The sequence below is a fragment of the Ostrea edulis genome, chromosome 8 (genome assembly GCF_947568905.1).
Source record: "Ostrea edulis chromosome 8, xbOstEdul1.1, whole genome shotgun sequence".
Lineage (NCBI taxonomy): Eukaryota > Metazoa > Mollusca > Bivalvia > Ostreida > Ostreidae > Ostrea > Ostrea edulis.
Window position 1 is genome coordinate 54035477 of NC_079171.1, and position 27388 is coordinate 54062864.

At 34.7% G+C, this 27388-nt stretch overlaps 1 protein-coding gene across 1 annotated transcript; it reads left to right on the top strand.

The window, feature by feature from the left end:
- LOC130049196 (transmembrane GTPase Marf-like) lies at nt 1–26899 on the top strand. The gene is made up of 12 exons (XM_056146466.1): nt 1–123; nt 456–2175; nt 2265–2403; nt 6010–6068; nt 6251–6373; nt 13087–13286; nt 14495–14799; nt 14896–15036; nt 15494–15727; nt 18327–18448; nt 24741–24882; nt 25425–26899. The coding sequence occupies exons 2-12, from the start codon at nt 2129–2131 to the stop codon at nt 25941–25943; spliced, it is 2031 nt and encodes a 676-aa protein (XP_056002441.1). The 5' UTR covers nt 1–123; nt 456–2128; the 3' UTR covers nt 25944–26899.
- The last annotated feature ends 489 nt before the right edge of the window (nt 26900–27388 follow it).

Below are 27388 nucleotides of genomic sequence, written 5' to 3' on the forward strand. Positions count from 1 at the left end.
AAGTAAGTATATATAATTAATCAGTCATTATTTTTCAGCTAATCCATTTTCTTTTGAAAACTAATGAAAACTCATATGCAGAACCTATTGACCAACCTGGACTATCAGCATCTAAGGAAACAGGTAATTTGATGCACTTCTCTATTAAATGATTAACAAAGTTTTACAACCAAGGTCATTTTAATTCCCCCTGTGCAGTTAATCTTTCAAGTCTTGACATTTACGTGGCAATTACTGCAGGGGTGTAGTGATAATCAACTGATTTGTGCTGTATACAGGTTCACATTGTAAGATTCTCTTGTAAACAGACGTACTAATAAATCAGAAAGAGAGAAAACTACTATGAAAAATAAACTCTTTGTTGTGTGAAATACATGTACATGTACATGCACTTTCATGAAAATTCATTACTAAAGTTATAAAGTAATGGTTTGATTTCATTTTTATATTTTCAGCTCAATGAAGACATAAATAGTGACAAAAATATCCCACTCTCAATCCATATTGAAGAATAAATCAACTTTGTGCAACATATACAGATAGAATTGCCCAGTCATTGTCCATCATATGTGCTAAGGAATGTTCAAGTGAAGAATGAAGAAGTGAAGATAATGAACAATCCTGTATAAAGAATACAAAATTAAAAGTTTAAGAATTAAGAGTGTCGTTTTCATCAATTTATCCCAATGCACTAGTGTTTTCATTTGAAGCTGCTAATAATTCCTCTTCATTATAATTAGGCTCATATTGATATCCTTTGCAGTCAGACATGATCAGAGGCTATTGCCCGGTATACGTCATAAACAGATGGGATTGTGGGAAATATCTTAAAGAGCGATAACTTTATCTTGCAAAATGGTAGCCTCCAGCAGATGATGTGTAGCTATATTTAATAGCCGATTTCTACACAACAGATTAAAATCGAATGGAAATAACCAGTGGACTTAATTACTAAATATTTAGTATTTGAAATGTGAAAATATTTTTTTATACCCTACGTTCCCTTTAAACAAAAACTGTCTTTTCAAAAGATGATGTTCTTCAAAATCAAGCTTCAATTCTACACACATTTATTATCCCAGTTTATGGGATGAGCGAATATGAAATACCGTATCTATACTGGATTCCTAAACATCACAAAAACCCTTACACAAAAAGATATATTGCTGGATCGAGTAAATGTTTTACAAAGCTTCTTTCTTTGTTCATCGCGAAAATATTAAGGATTGTGAAGAAATAAACTTCAAAGGCACTGTATCATAACATATACCAGATGTGGTTTAAATGAAATGTAAATTCTAAAATATTCTAAAGAACTTAAATTTGAAAACTCAAAACCTTTCTCAAATCAACGACATTAAACGTTTACCTTTTAACACCGTACACCAACGTACCTTACGATAAATTAAAGACTAGACTTTTTACATTATAAAGAGGAAATATTCGTATCTAGTAATCAGTCATTCAAAAAGTAGTTTGTTAAACACCACCCTGATTCCACGCACAAATACTCTGAAGTTGAGAAAAATTGCTGGAGTTGACAATGTCTTCGCAATCTTTGGTGATCAGGTCTTCCAACAGTTTGTCGCATGCTTATGGATTGTGCTCCTCTGTTAGCTGGTCTGTTTTTATATTCTTATGAAGCAGAGTTCATTCAAAAACTTAGACAAAAGAAGAAAAAAATCTTGCAATGGGTTTTAAGTCGACGTTGAGATACATCGACGGCGTTTAATTTATGAACAACAATCATATTTCATTCATGTGTATATTCGATAGATCCCTATACTTAGATAATTTATTGAAAATGATATTAACGACAAATTAGCAACTCAACTTTATGAAAAACGGAATGCCTTCGGCTTCCCCATCGTCAACTTCCAATTTTTATGCAGCAGTATTTCATTATCCCCTGCTTATGGTGTTTAAATTTTTCAACTGATTCAATTTGCAAGAGTTTGTTTTGCGTATGGTCAGTGTTTAAGCGAATCAGTGAAATTCAACAGCATTAAAAGTTTGAAATGTGGTATTGTGAAACTCAAAATTAAATTGATGTAATGTCCACAAACGTTTGTCGATTAGGTGTATCTGTATAAAATTGTTTTTTTCTTTTTATAGCCCATCAGAAGAGATGGGTATACCCTCCTCGGACTCTAGAAGATCTGAAGAATATAAAGTGTATGTAGCCATCTTCAAAGTGACATACCTTTATCAATATATGATTCAGTAGGAAAAATATTGTATGGTGATTAATGATATACTTTTAGGACCCGTGCACAAGTGGCAAAATTAATTGAGTCTACTTTACAACAGCAGACGTCAGTACAACCCAATACCATCAATGAAATAAAAACGAAGCTTCCTCTTCCTCCACCGAAACCACCGAAACCACTAATTGAATCAAAAGTAAGAATTATAACAAAACGTTAGAAGATGAAATATATGAACAGGTGTAATACATTGTCCAGGAAATGTTGAATGTAAAACTTATATGATACCAATTTTGATGCACCAGATGCGCATTTCGACAAATAATGTCTCTTCAGTGATGCTCAACTGATTTTTGGAAATTTGAAACAACAAAATACTAGTAAGAGCTAAAAGGAAAGCTAGATTGCCAAAAAGTGGAGCCAAATTCGTTCAAGAATAGAGCTATGCATGAGGGAGATAATCCTTAATTTTGAAATGAATTTCTAAATTTTATACCAGCAATTAAATATACATCCGTATTTTCAAGCTAGTAACGGAGTACTTAGCTACTGGGCTGTAGACACCCTCGGGGACTAACATTCCACCAGCAGAGGCAGACCCGAGGGGTCGTAATGTAAAACTTATACGGTACCAATTTTGATGCACCAATATTAAAGAATTGTTGATAATAAAAAATCTGATATCTGGTATGTTCATCCAGAGAAGGGTTGTCCCAAAAAGTCGTAGACCTTGTCCACATTTTTGTAAATATCTATTTCTAAAAAAACCGAATGTTTACAGGATGTTCACGTAATAATTTTTTGCAACTTCACTAGAAAACGGAACTAATGTAGAAATTACATAAAAGGGATTTTAGGACGGTTTGACTTTGTTACACTCCAAATCGTTGCCCCATCCCAGATCGTCGCCGGCGACGATTTGGGATAACATTTCACCCAAAATCGTTGCCGGGGCGACGATTTGGGGCAAGATTACACTGTCATTGGGGGCGACGATTTGGGATGTATTATAGTACACCCCAAATCGTTGCTCGTCCTAGATTGTCGCCTGCCAATATTTTATTGACCTTTTTATATAGATTACACAGAAGTTATTTTATTGTATCCCCTCTGATAAGGGGGAATTACATAGGTTTCACAGGGTGTGTTTGTTTGTCTTTCTGCGATTTCATATATCAGGTGTTTGTTGATTGTAATAAAAATGATTTATATAGCGCCCTATCAACATTAGTTCTCTAAATCGTTCGCTTTACAAATGTGAAAGAAAAGATAAAATAAAATCGTTGTGCACATACATGTGAATAAAATATTCATAGTGTCAGAATTAAAATGCAAAAATATTATTATTAATATATAACGCCAATGCAATGATATGACTATCCTAATAACATATGAAACAATTTATAACAACCCTTAGGAATAATTAATTACATAAAAAGGACATAGGTATAACAACAAACAGCAGGTTTTTTAGCACTGTAGGAGCTGTATGTAAAAGCACTAAGTATATAAAATAATCACAAATTAAAAGATAATCTAAAGAGATGCGTTTTGAGGTCCACTTTAAAATTAGACAATGAAGTACATTGTCTGAGTTTGAAAGGCAGAGAATTCCAGAGTCTCGATGCAGCCTTGTCCAAACGTCGATCCCCATATGTTTTCGTACGTGTCCGATGTACCTGGACAAGATGCAGAGATTTGGATCTTAGTGATCGTCTGGGATTGTAAACTGTAAGGATATCCTTTATGTAAACTGGAGATATCTTTAATGATTGCCGGTTAGACCGGAGATGTACATCTGTCAATTTCAAGTCTCTTTCATACATCGAATGCAGTGGCAGACTTATAGAGGGACTAAGGCGCCCTTTTTGAAACAAGTGTACAAATTTGTACCCATTCGACATTCCGAAGCGTTTAAATCAAAACATCAGTGAAAGTCATGCCCGGCCAGAAGAGTATTTTAGATAAAAAGAAAATCACATGCAATGCCCATGATCCATACTGTATGTACAAGAACAAAAACATGTGACTGTCGGTACATGTAGCACGCAGAAATTCGCATTTTGTTGTAGGCGATTCGATTTTTCTACCCGTCATTAATGATCATAAATCACAAAAGAAATGGCCCAAAATGGGTACTTTGAAGGTTAGCAACACGATTTACCATCAATCTGTAATATTTGCAGAAATCTTACGGGAATTACTATACGACTGTATGTTATAACGCAATGTGTATGGAGAGTTTACGACTTCGCGATGTATAATCATAAGCATTTTCTCTCCCGAGCTTTGTTTTGTATATAACCGGCTTGTTTGTAATATTGCAATTCGTATGTTGTTAATTTGTAATTATAAATTGTTGTTGTTTGCTTTAAAACAATCAATCCTAAAACGGTCTAGATTTCACCAAATGTCATCGGGTTCGTCGAATGTGTGATAACGTTCGTGACTCGTGAATACCGTTTCTAACGTTATTTGACATGGTATGGAGAATTCCCTTAAGTTTGACTTCTAAAAACCACATTTCAGGGTCATATATTCTGCAAAAGATAAAGAAATTTTAAGGGCAATATTAAATCATAATGTATAACTAAGTCTAGAGTGATTTTAACAAATGAGTGAGGCGTCACGAGAATTGTCTTACGCACAAGGGACATTACTTTGAGAATGGGAAAAGAAATCGTTTTTAGGAAACAGAAATGGTGTTTGCCATCTTTTACCAACATACTCTAATCAGCGTTAATCATATCAACAAGATTTTTAAAAAAATATCAAACGTAAGATATTGTGCTTTACGAAAGTAAGGGAATAAATTGACCTTCAGTAAGATAAACTGAATTATTAATCACGTATATGATTTCTTGTGAGAGCACATGCAAAAATACAGCATTTCTCAAGTCTTATGGTCATCAAAACGATGAAAGGTGAGGATAAAGAACAGTGATCAATTTCATAACTCCTATAAGTAAATACAAAATAGAGAGTTGGGCAAACACGGACCCCTGATTATACGGAACCATAGGTGGGTCAGGTGCCTAGAAGGTGTAAGCTTTCCATGTCGATATAATTTATCAATAAAACATGTCATTTGCTAAAATGCTGTCTGGCATATTTCATAAAAAATGAGCCCGTTCTTAACACACCGAATTTGACAACGAATTACTCCGTTTACCTCATCGAGAAATAGGGCTCAATTCGCACGTAACCGGTTGATAGGGGATATTTCCTCTTCTTAGCACATGATTCCACCCCTGGTACATTCAATATTCCGTGTTTGCCATATTTTAAAATTGATATTCTTGATAGGAGTTATGAGATTGATCACTGCTCGTTATATTCACCTTTGCACAAATACGATAATTCGACTTTTAACTTAGAGATGTGGAGATAACGAAACAGTGATCATTTTCATAGGTCCTATAAAGAATACAAAATTAAACGAGCCTTATATCTATATCGTTTACATGGAGTAATCTGTAGTGAAATTCAGTGTGTAGAGAACGCCAAAGTGATTTGTTTTCAACACGTTAGACAACATGTGACCAAAAGGCAGATTATACTGGTTGTATTTACTATTAGACTCATACAAGCCAACGCTTACGTTATTCTGAAATGGAAATTTCCATCAGAATTGAATTTATTATATACTGCAAAATTCACGAGTTTGTGAATGTATGAAAGTTTCAATTTTCTAGTGAATTTCAACAAACAAACAAACAAACAAAATAAGTTTCCTCGAACATGTTTAAGTGTCAAATGTTTTGAAATGAAATTGTTAACAGTGTTTCTAATTCTTTCAAAGCTCTTGGGAAAATCCAACAAAGACGAATGCTCATCATCATTGGACAGGAAAAGCAATGAGTATATTTCATTACTATCATCATCATCGTTGCTGTTGTTGTCATTAGAAATACAGTTAAACCTAAGACACACAGAATGAATACGGTTAAACTATCATTTAGAGAACAGGAAAAACCACGCTTATTCTAGATCATATCAATTTTGAAACTAGGTATGTCTTTACGATGTCTTATTTCTTTAAGCTTCCCAAAACATGACAACATAGAGGAGGAATCAATATTTTGCTCTGAAGAAACTAATGAAGAGATACCCATTGCTCCATCAATTCAAAAGAAACCAATCATCGAAAACATATGGGAACCAAGGTAAAACTTGCTATTAAACAATATGATGCGGGGGGAAAATTTCCTGTACACAATACTATATATATAAAAGGCGAAGATAACGAACAGTGATCAATCTCATAACTCACATAAGCAATACAAAATAGATAGTTTTGCAAACACGGACTCTAAAGTACGATGATCACGCCAAAGTGCGATGGTCTGCGCCTAAGAGCGATGGTTTGTTAACGTTACGGACGCCAAAGTCCAATGGCAAAGTCAAAGTCCGATGGTGCTGAGCTCAGTAACGTCTGTGACGTCACGTCATTGTGACGTCATTCTTAACGTCTTTCAAAATATAGCCAAAGAAATGCAACATGAACAACAGTAACGGCATGGTTTACACTGTTGAGGATAGTGAGAATGGGAAAGTACATTTGTTGTCGAACTCTCTAATTCGCCCAAACGTTCTTTAATTCACGATCATTTCTTACGTTGACGTACATTCCTGGGGTTATGCTATAATACAAAACATTCTATACGATTTCGCGTTGGAAAAGTTTGTGTTTAATAACAACTAAATGGTAATGAAATAAATTCTTATTCTTATTTTTTGTGCATGGATTTCGCACTGATATTTTGGTGAAACAACACACGGTTGGCTCAGTCTGTACCAAGACAATGTGTCGTTTACAAGCCAATGGATTTTGGCGTGTCACACTATTGCACTTTGGCGTATCAGAGCATCGCACTTTGGCGCATGAGTGTGGACCATCGCACTTCGGCGTGACCATCGAACTTTGGAGTCCCATCACACTTTGGAGTCCTATGATCTTGTTTGCAAATACAGCCTATCATTGGCTCGAAAGTTATCAGACGTGTTGCATGAAAAGTCATATGCAATCAATCTCATAATTCTTATAAAGAATACACCAACAAGGTAGGGCAAAGATGGATCTTCTGGACATATCAGAGATGGGATCAGGTACCTAGTAGAGATCAGCATCCCCTGTCGACTGGTCACACCCGCCACAAGCCCTATATCTATATCAGGTTAACTGATTAATCTTTAGTTAAAATCAGTTTGTAAAAAACGATCTAAGAATTGGTAAGAAACACGTCATACAGTATTTCGTCCAATGAATTGTTGTGTTATTGTTAATAGAGAACATGTCGTCGATATATCTAAATGTCTGCATACTTTGATTCCTACTATTTTTGACGACGACGATATTAAAGACATATCTCACACATATTTTGATAGTAGCAGTGATTGAGTGTGAAAAAGTAGATGTAATATGTCGCTTTAAAGTTACATATTCATTCCATGTACCGACCCGCCTACTTCACGATTTGAGAAATTGAAGTCAAAAGGGGTGGGGGATTGAGGCAGTTGGAGGAAATGAAGATTCATCCCCAACACTATGGAATCCGGATAGGGCCACGTAGTTCACTATCGCACCATCGCATCATTGAGGTTTGGGTCGATGGTGCGATGCCGCGATAATGCAATGACGATGGCGCGATGGTTCAATGACGATGACGCGATGGTGCGATAGCGCGATGACGATGGTAAGATGGCGCGATAATGCGATAACGATGGTGCGATAGTGTGATGGGAGCGATACTGCGATGACGCGATGGTAAGATGGCGATGATGCGATAACGTGATACCGTTATTGTGCCATCTCGCCATCGATATCGCGTTATCGCATCATCGCCATCGTGTCATCGTAATATCGCTTTATCGCACTATCGCACAATCGTTATCGCACCATCGCGCCATCTTACCATCGTCATCGCGCTATCGCACCATCGCGTCATCGTCATCGCAATATCGCGCCATCGTCATCGCATTATCGCGCCATCGCACCATCGGCCCAAACCTCGATGGTGCGATAGTGAACTACGTGGCCCTATCCGGATTCCATACTAAAACACATATACAGGATTTAGGGTTTTTAAGTTCCGTCAAGATGAGCATTTTTGGTTGTTATTGTTTTTTTCCCTATTTATTTGCTCGTCAATAATTTTTGACAAGTTAGCATGCAACTTTAAAAGACATAAGTTAACACGAGTCTCTAAAAGTTAAATCTGCACTTTGGTCATCTCTCGTCATTCAATAGACTTTCTAAAATAAAAAAAAAACTTTATTGGGATTTCTGTATGTTAACTACTTTTAATGACGACTAATAATGAGTATTTCATACCTGGTGATGTAAAGTTATATAACTAGTGTTGAACTGTGATGAAAAATAAAATAATATGAAAGATTAGATAGAGTAATAAATCAATACAATTTGGTATTGAAGTATAGTAATAACGTTAGAAAAATGATTAAGGAACTAAGTCAGGATATTATCAATAACACTAAATCTACTAGACACAATCTCGTTGAAAACAACGAATAGGTCTTCCGTCTGATTTCTGACGAGATAAGATAAGATCTTGACTGGAATAATTCACGTCATCAGTTGCAGATCGTCACAACAAAGAATTTTGCTTCAATAATGCAGAAAGGAAGTGAATATGAAGAAAAATATATATTGCATAATGAAGTTAAAAGACCTCCAGAAACTAAATCGTATGGCCTGATACTAATTTGCTTGTTTCTACTACGATATTTGATGAATTAAACACTCTAAGTTAAAGGTTTATGGAGGTCATCTCAATTTTCCCCAACATTTAACTGTGCTCTGATGTAGATGAGGCACGTTGTTGTTGTTGACTGTGTCATTTATACTAGAGAAGAATTTTATGGATTCCTATTAGAATTGATGGATGAGGTTTTGGACTAAAATTCAATCGCAATATGTTATGAAAAAGAAGAAAGCACTCCCACAAAATATATTCAGCTCCTCGATTCAACTTCTGAACTTACTCAGAAGCACTGTATATTTCAAGATTCAAAATAAATTCATTTTATTGGATTTAAAGATATTTGGAAATAATTAAGACTGTGTCAGAAAAACGTACTGAAATATTGTCATATAATTTATATATTGATGATAGTTGATGTAGATGGACCAAAGATGAATTTTGGAGATGCAGTCTACAATTATATTATTTATTTAGACTAAAGTAAATCTTATTCAGAATCTTTATCAGAGTCTGAGGTTGCAATAAATCCTTGATAATTGCAGTGCTCATTAGGAAATGCTTCCTTCATTTCTGTCTCAGCAAATGAGGGTAAAACTACTCTGATATTCCCCCAAGAGGATGACCTCATCTGACCCAGTCTGTAGGCCTAGCATCTTGATAGCATGTCTGTAACATAATTTTACCGCATTCTATCACCTGTGTGTAATTGGAAATGTTTGTACACAAATGCCGGGTTATATTACATGTGAATACCGAAAGTATTTTCCATTTTCGTGCTTTTCTTTTGTGTTTAACAAGTTGTTATTTACGTCCTCTTGAGCTCTTCCCTTCTGGATACATAACTTTAAAGCTCCGTTTACCTGATCAGGATATGGGGCTCACGGCGGGTGTGACCGGTCAACAGGGGATGCTTACTCCTCCTAGGCACCTGATCACATCTCTGGTGTGTCCAGGAGTCCGTGTTTGCCCAACTATCTATTTTGTATTGCTTGTGGGAGTTATGAGATTGATCACTCTTCGTTATCTTCGCCTTGCATATAACAGGATTTAGACACAGTGTTAAAATATGGTTGTAGAGAACTGCACTTTATGTGCACATCTATGTCATCTGACACAAAATGTTTAAACTCATGACAACAAACACACCCCTTTCAATACAATTTCAACAAGCACATCAATCAAGGATAATTACTCTCTTATTAAAAACAACTTCTGGTGAAGAAACATTACTCTGAGACACAATTTCGCCATCTGTAACATAAATTTCAATCTGATATCCCACATCTAATTCACCTTCTGCTGATGACGCTTTGACGCTGATGCTTACAATGTGCCAAAAAGCACATTGTGTCCTACTGATGTCAGCATCAGTGCTGTCCTCTAGTGGATGCTAAGAGATAACCCAGCAGGGATGTAAATATCTTCTTCAATATGGCAGCATTCAGGGATTGAAAACATTCGTTTATCTTTATGAAATATCTGAATAAAGCTACATGTGGATGATTTTTATAATCGATTATATACATCAAAATGGCAAATTGATTTGTCACATTTTCATGCTAACGTCCTTTAACAAATTCATTTTAGTTTTTAAGATATTAAGAAAATATTTTGACACCGCTCAGCCCTTTACTTGATCAAAACATAGGGCTCACGGCGGATGTGACCGGTCAATAGGGGATGCTTACTCCTCCTAGGCACCTGATCCTACCTTTGGTGTGCCCAAGGGTCCGTGTTTGCCCAACTATCTATTTTATATTGCTTGTAGGATTTTGTGAGATTTATCAGTGTTCGTTATTTTCGCCTTTCAATTGAGAGACTCACCCCTAAAATTTGATATTGTTGAACAAGTCTTGTCAGTATGTACAACTTTTGTTTAAAAAATCTTTTCAATTTTCTGGTTATCAGATATTAAGTTCGAAGGACCATTCCCTGAATTCCTTAAAAGGGGGAATAAGACAAATTTTGAAAATGGCATATCGGTTACACTCACTTTCTGACCAATTCATGTTCTCTATCGTGTTACAAGATATTTTTCATTTAAGAGATATAAAGCATCAAAGTTCCGTATAATGTTTCCTTTGAAATCTCTTGTTACGTAATCAATTTTCATTTTGTTGATATCACCAGTTGCAAAACATAAAATCAAACAACTTTGCGTCAATGATACTTTACTAACTCTTTTTTCTTTTAGATATATAGAAATTATTTTGACCCCTTTCTGTCCTTTAGAACACGATATCATCAAATAGGTTTTTTCTTTAACTACAAATCGTGCTCTACAACTTTTAACAAACTCGTTCTGATTTTCAAAATATATCCGATATTGAATTTTAGGGGTCATACCCTGAAGTCTTTAAAGAGCGATGTGAGACAAAATTTGAAGATGACATATCATTTATAGTCACATTCTGGCCAAATCATGTCAGATAATGCTCATTAAGATATTTTTCGTTTAAGAGGGGGCTGGACCATGAAAGTTGATATCGTTGAATAGGCCTCGTCATTATCTATAAATTTTGTTCTATATCTTTTCAAACTATTTCTTCATAAAAAGATATCAAAGAAAATGTGTCCAAAATGCACGTAAAATTGTGACTATTCATAGCAAGCTCTGGCTTTTTGCGTTAAAGAAATTTGCATGGAGATGAGCACAACTTTGAAGTCTCCTCTACAATCTTTAAAATTTAAAGTTAGCATCTTCAATTATTTCCGAGAAGACTCCTAGACAAACTGACTCCCCAAATATTCACTAAAACGTTAATATCTTACATAATAATTGACGTAAACGAAATTGCGCAAAACTATCGAGTTTAGAAGAAGATATATCATCCCTGAAAATTTGAGGAAAATCGTTCCACACAGCCGAGAAAATGCGTTAACAAAGTTTGTAAGAAAAATAATGATAAGAACTGGAAGATATCTCTTTGTGAACAACGAGTAGGTCTTCCGTAAGATTCAGAGTAAATGAGATATGACGGTAAAGAACAAAATTAAAGGTTTCTTAATTCTTTAGATACAGAATCTTGTGAAATACTATTATGAAAAGATTAAGCGTCTCAATATCATAGCAATTTTCGATATGAATAAGATATACTTCAAATAATTAGACTCTTCCGCGCCCCATATTTGAAGGATCAACCCTATTTTCTTAATATCAAAAGAAGAAGTTTTATGTTTTCAAACAATGTTTGTTCAATAAGTAAGTATTCAAAAATGTCTTACTTTGATGAGTTATTTAAAAAAGTATATTCAGGGGTCGATCCCGTTACTCCCTAATAGGAATCTTTAGCGAAAAAAAAATGAAAAGTTCATATTTGTCCTTTTCAAGATATGAGAGCAACCCTTCATGATTTTGGCCACTCAAACCTATAATTACATAATGTACGACTTAAATAATGGCATGTTTAGATGAGAATAGTTAAGATGAAAAGTTTCGCTTTTATCACTTAAAACAAAATATAAATAGCTCAGGGGATATTTTAAAAGACTCTTCTGGGCTCCTTATTTGAAGGACCATTCCCTTTTCCCGAATATCGAAATACATGTGTTGTGTTTTCAAGCATTTTTGTTCAATAAGTATTCAGAAATTCTGTACCGTTTTCGAGATATTTGAATTAGTATTCTAATAGGCGCATTTAGCGAAGAATTAAAAAGTACATATTGTGTAAAACATTATTCAATAATGATTCACAAATATTTGTCCTTTTGAATATGTAAGAGATCATAATTATTGAGCCGTTCCTAGCAAAAAAGACCCTTATATTATCCAACAAAGTTTTTCAAAAAACGTCATAATGAAAAAACGCGACGTTATTTTTCCATACTTGTAAAGAAAAAAGTCACGATTGCCAATCACGAGTTAGTTGTCATCTTTGATTAACTGTAATATTTTAACGACAATCAACATTGATCTAATGTTTTTAAGGATTGATCTCTATAGTTCACACTTTAGCACTAAAATACTCAAAGACCCTTTTTGCTAGGAACGGCTCATATTATGGTTTTGGTCCTTTAACCCCTAAATATGTAATTCATGACCTAACCAATGACATGTTTAGATAAGGATTGTTAAGATGAACATTTTCTTTCCTATTTAAACAATCAATATCCATCATTTAATTGCATGTCAAAGCTTTATTATTGATTTTCAGTGAAATTAGTGTATCGCATAGAAAATCCATTGAAAGAAAATTAGTTGCCATGTTCGACGACCTTATGCTGATTCTTGAAAGTGAAGATTTCGACAAAAGCCTGAGAGATTGCCTTGAAAAAGCCGCTCCGAAGTATATGACATTTATATCAAAACGGAAAAAAGATATTCTTAAATCGGATCATGGAATTGTAATTGCAGGTAAATTACCATTCTACGTAATTCATCGAATATCGACAAAATCATCTTGACCTTTTAAAAGATTATTTGTGAATACTAAATTTGGAAGATCTAAATTCAGAGACATTGAACAGAGACGCGAAAACATACAGGGGATTCTCGATAAAACTGGAGTGGTCGAGAATTTGAGAGATCGAAGATCGAGTCCAATCCGGAAATTTAAGGTCCAACCATTATGGTTCAGATTTTATAGCAACCAGAGTGCATATGCAAGGTGAAGATAACGAACAGTGATCAATCTCATAACTCCTACAAGCAATACAAAATAGATAGTTGGGCAAACACATATTTACAACATCCAGACGTTTTTTTACACATTTTTTGGTAGCTGACTTGATTTCAATAAGACGGAATTTTATCTGGTATAGATAATAATATATTTTAAAGTTTATTATCTATTTGTTCTTTTCTCATATCAAGAAAGACGTATATAAATTTCTCGTATATATCAAAAGAGTTTTCAGTCACTGTCTACTAGCACAATCATCACAATTTTCACTCACTTTACGCAATAAAAATAACAATGTTTCGTTGGTATGTCTCTAAATAATATTTTTAGAATTACCGTCTCATGGTAAACTCTGGGACAAACAAGTCCTAAATTTTGCTATAGTCGAATTATATAATAAAAACAACGCGCAAGGGAAGGTAAACAATTAAGTATCCACCCCATTAGGAAACACAAGCGATGTGTCTCCTAAATCAACACCTAATTAACACAGCTGATCTAGCCCCAGACACTCACCGTTATACAGGTAAACATGCAAGTGGAAATGAGTATATGCTTATGTGACTGTTAAGCCTTATGAATCCTTTAGCCATTTTTATCCAAAAAGCATTACAATTTCTGAAATTTTCTTTCAAGTATTTTTGTGTAGATTGCCAGTCTGCATCAGCAATATTAAGTGTACTCTGTATATCCAGTCCTCATCCATTATCTCGTTTTTTAAAAGAAATCAGATAGGGGAAACACGTATCTGCCGAAAAGAGAATGGATATCGAATATGGGAGATATACATAGCGAGACCTGTGAGTGACATAGTGGAACACATAGAACGAATAATGAATAGGAACAGAGAAATAAGTGGGAAATATGACCACTGAAAAGTTAATGCTATTCCTTCTATGGTATGAGTATCTTTACATTTTCAATAATCGTAATTTTATAGGAGAAACAAGTGCCGGCAAGTCCACTTTAATTAACAAAATACTAGGGATGAGGATTTTCAAAGGTAGAAACAGGGAATCTACATCAACAGTTTGCAAAATACGGAACTCTGAAAACGTAATGATTAAAACAGAGGTGGAAATGGGCTCGGTGAATGAGACGGATCTTAGTGAGATAGATATAACCACAGACAAAGGCGAAAAACGTCTTCGAGATGCTTTGAAGAAATTAACTGATATGACTGTTGGCAAAGACAGTAAACGATTTAAAAGTGTGGATATTAGCATGCCTGTTCCCTTTCTAAAGGTATATATGTCACTTTCTGACTGAATGTTGTTCCCATTTTCATTTTAGGTATATTGTGTTGCAATGAATTAATATCTGGACTCTTTCTTCTTGCAGGGCAACACGATAATGGTGGACACACCTGGCATTGGGGGATCAGGGAAAGTAGGTGAAAAACTAATGGAATACTTGCCAAATGCTGTTTCATTCATCTTCGTTATAAACGTAGCAAGTGCAGGCGGCATGCAACGGGATAGGGTAAACTTTTATTTTATAAAGATAATGTTTTTCTACATGATCAATTTTCATGATGGTTTAAATATTCAATCCGTAAGTGGGAATAAGCAGTCATAGAAGCCCATTTCAGATTCGTTTATCTTCCATCCGATTTATCTTTTATAAGGTATTCAATCTTAACATAAGAATATCTTCAAAGGGAATAATGGTATCTAAAAACTACTTTGAATGTCTTTCAATTGGGTTAGATGTATGGTTAATATACGTTCTTAAGATATGGAAAGAGAGACCCTCTCGTATTTTATCGAAGTATATATATATATATATATATATATATATATATATATATATATATATATAAGTTATATATATATATATATTAACGGCCAAGTATCAAGAAGTTACGCATTTATTTTCGTAAACATCGTTCTTTCAAAGCAATCAATGACTATTCATTGTATTTTCATTCTGATTGAAGCTTCCGGAAATTCTTAGATCAATTAGCAATCTGATAATGGAAGATGAAATGCCTTGTTTTGATCCTCGTGGAGTAATATTCATAACTAACAAATGGGACTCGATCTCAAAAGATCCAGATGACAGCAGCGAAGAGGATGAGGTGGAAAAAACATGGCAGGGCTTAGAAAGCAGCATTCACAGACTTTGGCCGTCTGTGAAAAAAGAGAACATCTTCAGAATGAATTTACAAGAAGTGATGCCTTTATCTTTTAGCAATTATTTATTGATCATATTTTTTCTTCAATTGCAATGAATTTTAACTGAATTTCATAAGTTTGTGAAGAGTGAGATCAACAATTCAATCTGTTACATTTTAGTAAACGTATATTTAGCTTATGCATTACCTTAATCTCATTATATTCCTATATCAATCAATAATACTTGAGATGGACCTAAAAAAAGTTTAAATGATTGGCCTCTTAAGGTAGTGATTGCATGGGATGGGTCATTAAAAATTAATGAGTCTATAAATATTTTTTATTTTTACATATTTTGTAGTTGACAGTATCTGTAACTCATGCTACGGTTGTCATATTAACCCCTCTAGTCGACTTTCCATAATAAAGGGTACAGGTATTTTAGATGGCGTTTAAAAATTATACAAAAGGGATAAGCGATACAAATTTTATATCAAATTGAAGTTAAAGCCTTAAATAATATATAATTTGTATTAATATGTCCGTTTATTTTCATATGAAGTATAAGTAGGGCTACTTATGAGCAATTTCGCAATTTTTAGAAGGCTGTTATTCACCAAAGCAAACATATTTTCACCCGTTGAGAAATAAATGACTAATGATTTTTTTAAAAATATATGTTTTAACATATGTTAGTAGGAATTTTTCCTGACAGTATCAATATTGGTTTTCAGGTTTACTATGGCGCTATGATCACTATAGTTACCCCCTCCCCTTACATAAATGCTGCAGATAATTACACTAAATATGCATCTTACATGCATTTATTTTAACTCATTTTAAAACTCTAAAAATGGTTTAATGTTTATTATTATTGAATTTATTCCATATAGAATGATAGTACTGTTGCTTTGGAGATGTATTTATTACTTTCTGTTTGAAATTACTTGTATATTCATGCTCTGGAAGTGTATGTTAAAACCGCGGGAAATGTAACCCATCCGATGTAAGCTGTGCATAATGACGTCGATGCCTGCAACGTCTTTACTTGTTTCCTCCTTTCAAATCAAGATATTTTTCATTTGCATTGTATTTTATTTGCATATTTCTAAACATATTTTCACTTTACCCTGTGTCTGGTTATAGCTGACAAGTCTTTGTTTTCGTGTCATTATTACTGATGCTTAAGCACTTGATGTATTCCGGAATCGGAAACGAAAATAGTTTCTTTTTAGATATTACATGAATAAACCACTTGATGCCTTGCAATCACTACCTTAAGTAATAGAAAATAAACGGAATTACACCTGTACAATGTGACATGCTTGTACGCAGATCACTGTGGTAAATTCAATGAATGGTGAAGATACCGAACAGTAATCAATCTCATACAATTGAATAATAGCATACATTCAAAATAGTTTACTCGGTTCTCTTTTGAAATCCATTTCATTTGCATTTTAATGAATAAAATACATTACATTTTATTAGTCTTGTTACATTGACGCAATCAATTGCTGTATTTTATCGTGTCTAACTTAATATAGGCAACAATGTTAAAGCAATGGTAAATTCTAGGGTAATCTTATCTAAATTTCGTAAGGATTAAAATTATTTTTTTCCTGATGTTGAGGACTATTTATATGTGATGTTTGTATATATATGGCCTGTATTCTGAATTTCATTTCCTGTTGGGTTTACTTCAAAGTAGATCCTGGAGAACAGCATACTGCACATTACATGAGTAGGCTACACTGATTTTCTGTAATGAAAATTCGTTGCAAACGTCACCTTTAATAACAACATTTAAGATTTGATAAATAAATACCACATGCTTTAAATAGTTATAAGTGGAAGTAAAGTGGTTGTCTTCACAATCAGTAGCGCGGCGAAAAGTAGTTTTTATTCATATGTGATTATTAACATGTTTATATCGTTTTATCGTTTTGAATAGATAAAAAAGTAAACATTAACGGCAAACTTACAACTCAAGTGTATGACAAACGGGATGATTTCAGCTTCTCCATCGTCAACTTCCCATATTTATGTAGCAATATTCCATTATCACCTGCATATGGTGTTTATATATCTCAAACTCATTCGATATGCAAGAGCTTGTTCTGCGTATAGTCAGTTTTTAAATCGAGGTAAGCTACTGACAAACAAGTTGATGGTACAGGGATTTTAACAGTTTCGATTGAAGTCAGCATTTCGCAAATTATATGGTCGTTATAACGATCTACTTCGTCAGTACAACCTCGCATTGGGTCAAATGCTGTCTGACGTGTTTCATAATGATTGTTAAGCCGTTTTTAGCACACTGATTTCGACTGCAGATAACTTCGTTTACCTTATCAGGATATAGGGCTCACGGCGGGTGTGACCGGTCGACAGGGGATGCTTACTTCTCCTGGGCACCTGATCCCACTTCCGGTTTGTCAAGGGGTCCGTGTTTGCCCAACTGTCTGTTTTGTATTGCTTGTGGGAGTTGTGAGATTGATCACTGTTCGTTATCTTCGCCTTGCATTCATAAAGGGTGAAATCGATTGTTGGGAATATAATGTTTATTGACATTTTTACAAACGAAGTTTGTAGATTTATCTTTTTTTAATTAACGTACCTAGATGTAATGACACAGTATATTTTTAATTGTAGGTACCTTACGGATACAGATTTCGAGAAGAAACAGATTCAAGTAGAGAGTTTCAGAAATTTCGACATGCTTTAGAAAACGTTATAAACCAAAATGAAAATATTAGAATGAAACAGCATTTCAGGTAATTCGTTTTCTTGGGGTTTATTGGCTTCATTACACAGATTCAAAATAGATATCTCAGTCCACTGATGTTTCTTCCCCAAACACACCACAAGAGCGATGTTTCTGGTAGCTAATAGATTGATTGAATATTGTTTAACGTCCCTCTAGAGAAAATTTCACTCATATGGAAATATCACCACTGCCGGTGAAGGCCTGCCAAATTTAGGCCTATGCTCGGCGCTTATGACCTTTGAACAGGAATCGAGGGATCTTTATCGTGCCACACCTGCTGTGATAGGGGACCTCGGTTTTTGCGGTCTCGTCTGAAGGACTGCCTAATTTAATCGCCTTCTACGACAAGCAAGGGGTACTGAGGACCTATTCTGTCCCAGATCCCAACGGGAAGATAGCTAATAGAAAACTTTTTAAATACATCTTACATTTATGCAGCTACATTCCATTATCACCTGTACATGGTGTGTATATAACTCAATTGATTCGATATGCTTGAGTTTGGTCTGCGTAGGATCAGTTTTTAACAAAAACGTTGATGGTGCAGGGGTTCCAACAGTCTCATATAAAGACAGAATTTTGCAAATTCTATTGTCGTTATAACAATCTAGTTTGCTAATACAACCTACCATTGGGTGAAATGCTGTCTGACGTGTTTTTTGACTTGTTTCATATCGATTGTCAGGCCGTTCTTGACATACTAATTTTGACTACAGATAACTCCGTTTACCTCATGAAGATATAGGGCTCACGGTGGGTGTGACCGGTCGACAGTGGATGATTACTCCTCCTAGGTACCTGATCCCACCTCTGGTATATCAAAGGGTCCGTGTTTGCCCAGCTCCCTGTATTGTATTGCATATAGGAGTTATGAGATTGATCACTGTTACTTAAAGGTAACTAACAGTGATCAATCTCATAACCCGCACAAACAACACAAACAAGATAGTTAGGCAATCATGAACCCCTGGACACACCAGAGGTGGTACAAGGTATCCATGAGAAGCAAGCATTAACCGTTGACCGGTCACACCCGTCAAAAAGAGCAGTCGGAGTATATGTACGATTACCAAAAGTGGAATTAATGCGTTTAAAATACACGCAGCTATTTTAAGGCTTCCCGGAGTTTGAAATGCGTTCAAAACATACATTGGATTGCGAGGTCGGTTTCTGGTTTTCACTTGTAATTGATATACTTAAGTACAGACAATTTATATAGAAGGTTCTCTCGGCTATAATTAGCATATCTGTAATGTTATCACACGACTTCGTTGGTCACGTGACGGCCATTTGAAATGTTTCACATAAATCGCTTCAGCGCAGTTAATTTAACAATTATTTTTAACTTTTTGATTGATAAATGAACTCACCGTATCCTTGTGTACCCGAAATGTGCTTGGGAAAATGGTAGTATTACTTGCGTACAAAATACATGTATTTCATGAAGAGTTCAACTTACCGACACATTTACCTACACATTTGAAGGTAATCTGTATTCAAACAAAGCCATCACACATTTACCCAAGTAAGATTCGGGTAGAGAACAAACCCATCTTACGATTTTGGTAAAAGATCTCAAACGAATCCTCATAAATTACCTCATAAATTACCTTTTATAAACACATCATAAATTTACCTCTTACCACTGGTATAAAACAGAGTACATTTCAAAATAATATTTTCGACAGCAGTTTAAACACTGAATTTCAGTCAAGGGTAATGAAACAAACTATTTTAACATATAAGATATTAAAATACAATTCAGACGCGTGAATTTTGCAATAGCGTTCTGACATCTTATAGGCTGTTTGAAATAAAGTTTTTGACACTATCCACGTCATAACAGCTCACGTTTGCAGTGACTTGACGTCCTTTACCATTATGACGTCATATATTGGTAGTTCGGAGAAGTAAAGGCATAACGTGCACTGTGATATTCTATAAGGGGATACTTAACCAACCCGCGCAGCTGTAATAATGAGCCTTACAAACAAAGACACTATTGTTACAAGTTTTGTCAGCTGGAACCAAAACATATTCCTCATGTAGCCTATCTAATTCTTTTATCACTTCTGGTTTAATAAATACGAAAGGATAAATATGTGTAACATGAAGTCTCAAGAAGGATGCACAACTACGGCAAAGACAGTCCATTTACATCCCTTCAAGATTGTCCTACTGGAAGACTGTTCTCTTCATAGTAGCCATGTTACATGAATTTAAAAAATATTTTCAAAACATTTCTGCGCTTGTGCATTTATATACTTCAATACTGAAGAATAAAACATTGATTTTTTAGCAGAATTATACATATTAAATGTAGTTTCACTTAAAGAATTATCTCGTGGGGATCCGGGTTAGAATACAATGTAGGTCCTCAGTACCTCCTTGCTTATCATAACAGACGACTAAATAGGGCGGCCCTTCAGATGAGTCCACAAAAATCGAGGTCCCGTGTCACAGCAGGTGTGACACAATGAAGATCCCTCTCTACTCAAAGGTCATAAGCGCCGAACATAGGCCTACATTTTGAAGTCCTTCACCGGCAACGGTGATGTCTGAATTAAATATTCTCTAGAGGGACGTTAAAGAATATTCAATCAATCATTTAAAGAATCTAATCTACATATCATCTTTTATGTTTGTATATTCTCTAGGCTATAATAAGTAATAAATGAATTCAAGGATTTGGTTTTATCATTTTGTGCTAATAAATCCAACAACAAAGTTCTTCCATTAGTAGTTTGATGCAATAATAAAAAGATATTTGTAGGAAATAGAAGGTGTGGACTTAAAATGATTTGACTGCGGATAACTCCGTTTACCTTATCAGGATATGGGGCTCACGGCGGGTGTGACCGGTCAACAGGAGATGATTACTCCTCCTAGGCACCTGATCCCACCTCTGGTGTGTCCAGGGGTCCGTGTTTGCCCAACTATCTATTTTGTATTTTTTGTAGGAGTTATGAGATTGATCACTGTTCGTTATCTTCACCTTGCATATAGATAACCCTGAAAGGTTTGAAGTTTGATTGTTCGAAGTATTTGATCTCAAACTAAACCATGGCCCTAATTTTTCTCATTGAAAATAAAAATATCATCTCTTGATCTCTCGCACTTCCAAATTATCAAAGTTAGTATTGTCTTCATGTAATATTTTTTCATTGCTTTTCACTTTTGATATTTCAAACCATCAGTAAAGTGTAATATGCCCATGGTGCTACCTTGCGACAAACTCAGCTAGTGTGTACATTAACATAAAGGTTTATCCATAAAAGAAAATTCTGAAGGCACCTGGACGTTATCTGAACGTGAAGACAAAGCTATCGAAATATCTTATCATCTTGCAAAACCACTTTAGACATTTGATTCGCCTATTTCTTAAACGCGGTAAACATAACACAGTTGCTGTAAACAGTGTATTGTGGTGTTTGCGATTATCAACCACAAAACACACAAGGTGTCAAACAATTTTAATGTCAAACAAAGTATATTCAAATATAAGTCATTGTGTACTGAAAAACAATCAGGAATATAGTTGTTACTATGATGTTGTCTTTCTCTTATAGCATGAATATGACTTCTTTCCAAATATAATAGTTGAAAATGATCCACTGATATCTGAATGGACGTTTTTTTTTTACAAAGATGTTATGGATGGTTACATTGTTTTGTTTTGTTTTTGTTGTTTTTTTTTGTTGTTTTTTTTTTTTTTTTTTTTTTTTTTTTTTTTACATCAGTTTGCATTGTTGAAAGCAAAGGAATGGCATCGCTGTCACACATGTAGTTAGAATATATATTTAAATTTGTCAAAGCACTTCCTTATATGACAGTACGAATGAAAGTGACATTCAACATGAAGTTGGTCACGTAATCCGTCTTTTCTTGCGTATAAATATAATCACCGCTTCAAAAGTCAGTCCCTGTACTTTCACCTGGCTTCTTGCTTATGCAGTGCAGTAGGGGGTTTAGACCCCCCCCCCTTTCGCCACAAATTTAAATAATAGAAATACTGTGAGTACAATTCTAGATTGGCACCCATAATGGCTGAGTATTTTGGCTAATACCTGACTTTAACACACCCCCTTTGGTAAACCCTGGATCCGCTACTGCAATGACATCATAACAAACGCAGCAGGGTATTTATATCGAGTTTATTTTGTAAACAAACAAGAATTTCATCAATTTATAAAACAGAAACATTTAACATACCGTTTTGTTGTTTCATTTTAAACAGTTTTAAATACCGTCTGCAACTATGCCTAAATTGCAACTTCTGCATGGCGAATTTATAAAATAAAGTTCTATGATAGTCGAAGTGAAAAAATGTAGGTAGAGTGATATGCCTATTTACTTTATTATGATGATAAATTGTCCTGTTGTTTCCTGGCAACTGCCATCACGGCTTTGGCTCAGCATGATCATTAGCGAGGCTGGTTCATGTCAGGGTACCGGTGCGAGTCTTCATTAAAATTCTACAACAGAAATATCTCAATTGAACCAAAACTCTGTCAGTTTTTATTTTCTCTTACACACACTGAAGGTAAATAAAAGAAGCAACCTGCCTGCAGTGCACTTTGTCCTACTGTCTCGAATCGTCTCCTACATGGCTATAACAGCGAGTCTTTACGATTAACATGCCGTTGTTTCTTTCCAAAAACCTGACTAAGAGCTTAACGTTAACTTGACCCATCATATCCTCCATCAATTCTCTAAGATCCTTTGAATTTCTGTCGAAACACGAGTTCAATAATTGTATTTTCAACCTAGTGGGCTAGACCAAGGCCAGTTTCTTCATCACTGATCCCGACCTAATCACATCACGGATGTAGTTTACTCCGCTCTTCTTGTCGTCATTTCAGTTAACTTTATGCTCTAAATTACTTTTATTTTACACCCGTTTCGTCTTTTTTAAACTTTTAAATTATATTTCAATATTTCATATTGTCTTTGATACTGTTCTTAATTTTTTATTCGATAAAACTCTAACGAACTATATTTTGTGTTCTACGATCATTATTTCGGTCATATGCTACATAATCATCGCAGCTCGGTAAGAACACAAATCAAAATAGAAAATATAAATATAAAAAATAGAATATGATTTTTGAGTGTTATTGGGACATGAAATGAAGTTGGTACGTGATCAAATCTACTATAACGCCCTTCGGGGGATTATGAGATTGATCACTGTTCGTTATCCTCAACTTTCTTACTAATATCAAATGTGAAAGAATTGATGCATAGTTTTTCAGATTGATATTGCTTATATTTTACTCAAGAAATAAAAAGTTAAATTGATACTGAAATATCCACGTTTTATCTTCACAGTCTATAGCATCTTGAAGTCACCTGGATATTTAAACTCATTAAACAGTATGCAATTCTGTACTGTTATGTGCGTGCTGGAAAAGCCTAACTGTACCGTTTTTGAACACTAGTTGGTTGAAAACCTTAGTACTGGTTGTTCAGATGCATTTCGCAGACGTCTTGCATAAGTCGCGTAACTCGAACAAAATAAGATGAGGGTGAACAATTAGCCCAGAGTTAAATTTTTTAACTAATTCTCTTTTATGCATATGTTTGAGCTAGCTTTATGAGAGGCCACTACGCTCGCTATTATCATTTGTGTTTGATTTTTACCAGGGTGAATGCATTTGGCTAGCGTAATACCTTAATTGGGAAGACAATGAAGTGGTCAGATTTAATTCAACAATTTTAACACCGACCGTATTAGACAATACGACAATACAGAGTAATTTGTAGAAACGAAGTAAAAGTATCAAATCTGCCCCTTGATATTGCAAATATACACTGTCATCCGGTTAATATGAAATCTGATAAATGACGACCATACCTTTAATTTCCGGGTTAAACCTAAAACCTTCGACCTCTTGAACACTTGCTATCTGGAAGTATCATCAAGGTCACTTGATGAAATGTAGGACTGAACTTTTCATCACAAAAAAGGTCGATACTTCTGACGACAGGTATTCATTTGTAACTAAATCTAAGTGTACGGAACTGACAGCGTGATTATGAAGGATTATTATTCGCAATCTGCTGTCCTCTAAAGAGTCTGGGATTGAAAACATCAATAATAACACAATTTTGTCTGTGTTGAATCCAGAAATGTCTTTTTGTTTTTTTTTCAAAAAACCTACCAACATTCAGTAACAACAGGATTAACTTTTATGAAAATGTGATGTAGATCTGATTGTTTTTAACGAAAAGTAAAAGTGACTCAAATAAGACATTTCATGTATTTGAATTTACAAAATGTTGTCATTTATCTTTAGGTACCTCAAAATACTACTACAGGACATGTACACAGGAGTACTTTCACGACAAGAATTGACAAAGAAAAGCAGGAGTGAACAAGAGAGGAAAAGAAAAGATCATGAAATGAAAATTGATCAGTTGAAGAAGAAGTGCAGAGAAGTATATAATATGGTTAATGATAGTATCAATACCACTACCACCAACAATACTGATGATAGTAAAACGATTTGCCTATTACTGCGGGTTTGCTGTATCATCATATGAAAGGTGAAGATAACGAACAGTAATAAATCTCATAACTCCTATAAGGAACACAAAATAGAGAATTGGGCAAACACGGACCCCTGGATATACCAGACGTGGGATCGGGTGCCTAGGAAGAGTAAGCATCCCCTGTCGATCGGTCACACCCGCCGTGAGTCCTGTATCTTGTTCAAGTAAACGGAGTTATCTGATGTCAAAATCAGTATGCCAAGAACGGCTTAACAATGGGTATGAAACACGTCAGAGAGTATTTGATCCAATGATAGGTTGTGTTGGCAAACTAGAGTGTTATAACGACCACTTAACTTATGAAATGCTGGTTTTAACGACATAGCTATGATAGTGACATTTGGTATATGTATTTATGAATTACGTTATAAAACAAATTTTCCGTCATCATTTGTATGTATATTGTTTACTATGTTTAAACATTTTAGAATGGAGCAAAATGGCGCAATCGCATCAAAACTTTTATAGAGAAACAGGCAACGGAAAGTTTGAAATATATGTCCTCGGATCTTGGAAAGGAAAGAATATTAAATCCGAAGAACTTGCATCCAATCATGGAAGAGCAATATATACTATTGGGAGATGAAGTGATTTCAAGAGTAGAGCAATATGTCTCGAATACTGTACAATGCCCTGATGTTGTTGAAGAGTTCAATGACATCAAAGATGAAATATTGATGTTTTATACAGAGCTATCATCCGAAATAGAAAAGATGGAGAATGAATGGAAAGGGTATAGCGATCAAAATGAAAAGGGAGGTGTGTCTTACCAAGAGGAGTCGGTTGCACCTTATGTTGCTGGTGTTATTGCTACGTCCCCAATATGGTTTCCATTGTTGACGGCTGCTGTTGCCATTGGAATCGCTACATTACCTTTCATAGCGCCAGTCTTTGCCTTTTTGACAACTGATTCCAGAAAAAGGAAAAAAAATAGACGAGGAGTATGAAAAATGCAAATCAACCATTCAAAGTAAAGTATGCAATGCATTAGAAAGCAATCATGGGGACGTAATGCATAAACTCATAGCAAAGGTAACAAACGATATGTTAGACAGAAGAATTAAGTTCATAGAAGATACAATCAAAGAGCTCTCTGAAAATCGTGAAAAAATTATTGCAAACCAGGAAAGTCTAAGTAGACTTGCAGAGAAGTTACAATCCGTTAAGAGGATGTCAGAGGAAATTACACGTGATTAATATTCCTGTAATATTCCTGTAGACATAGCTGATAGATATAAAAACTTATTGCATCAACATATATAGAAGAGATGCAAATATGCAGTTGTACTAATGAGGAATACAGTCGTTACTTATCTGATCATTGTATGATTCGATGGACGTGTAGGAAAACGATGTGTCTATATATACATATACATATTATGTAGAGTTAGTTATAGTGTACTTTGTTTAAATGCTTGTAAACTGTAATAACTAAGCAACACTGTTCATCTGCATCACCGTTGTCAATTTTTGCCTGGGGGCAGATAAATAATGTTTCCTTATATGCCCAAGCAAGCAAACGTATATACTGTAAATGTATGGTTTGTGTTTGAAAATATCAAACTACAGAGTTCATGATTGGAAACACCAACCAGTATCCAGATGAGAAAACCCATAACACTCATTATGTTCAACTGATTAGGTATGGAGTTTGATATTTATTCCAGGAATGCAATAAAATTATGCAGTTTTTGTAGATAGTTAAATTGGTATAGGGTTTATTTAATTGTTTAGTTTCTTTTCTACGAGTAATTAACTTCTTTTTCCTTAGAAAGAGACATTGTATTGTTTATATAGTTGGGTTATTTTATTGGTCTATGGAATCCCTATCTTGCCATTGAATTTATTTGTAAGTCTGAAATATGTAACAACATAATTGGATTATAATAAAACTAAAACATGATTATGATTTTGATCTATTGTCATTGCCAACGACTCACTTTTGATACAGCAAAGGAAAATTAAATTGATTATATGAATTAAACATATGTGACAGAAAAGTGTACTGTAGTCAACGATATATATTCATGTAATACAATCATTGACCTGTATCTATTTAGTATGACAGATGTGCCAAGTAAAAAGGTGAAAATAACGAAGAGTGGTTTATCTCATAGTTCCTTAAATCAATACAAAATAAGGTGTAAAATAAAACACGAACCTCGATACACCAGAGGTCGGATAAGGAGTAAGCGTTCCCTATTGACATGTGATACTTATATCTATACCAGGTGAATGGAGTAATCCGTAGTCAAAATCAGTGTGCAAAGAACGACCTAACAATTGTATGATTGATTGATTGATTGAACATTGTTTAACGTCTCTCTCGAGAATATTTCACTCATATGGAGACGTCATCACTGCCGGTGAAAGACTGCATTTAGGCATATGC

Bases quoted from the DNA above. Each gene is read 5' to 3' on its own strand.
- LOC130049196 (XM_056146466.1), top strand. From the start codon at position 2,129: ATGGGTATACCCTCCTCGGACTCTAGAAGATCTGAAGAATATAAAGT. The intron at 2,404-6,009 runs GTAAGAATTATA...ATTCTTTCAAAG, and splicing joins AACCACTAATTGAATCAAAA to CTCTTGGGAAAATCCAACAA. The intron at 6,374-13,086 runs GTAAAACTTGCT...ATTGATTTTCAG, and splicing joins GAAAACATATGGGAACCAAG to TGAAATTAGTGTATCGCATA.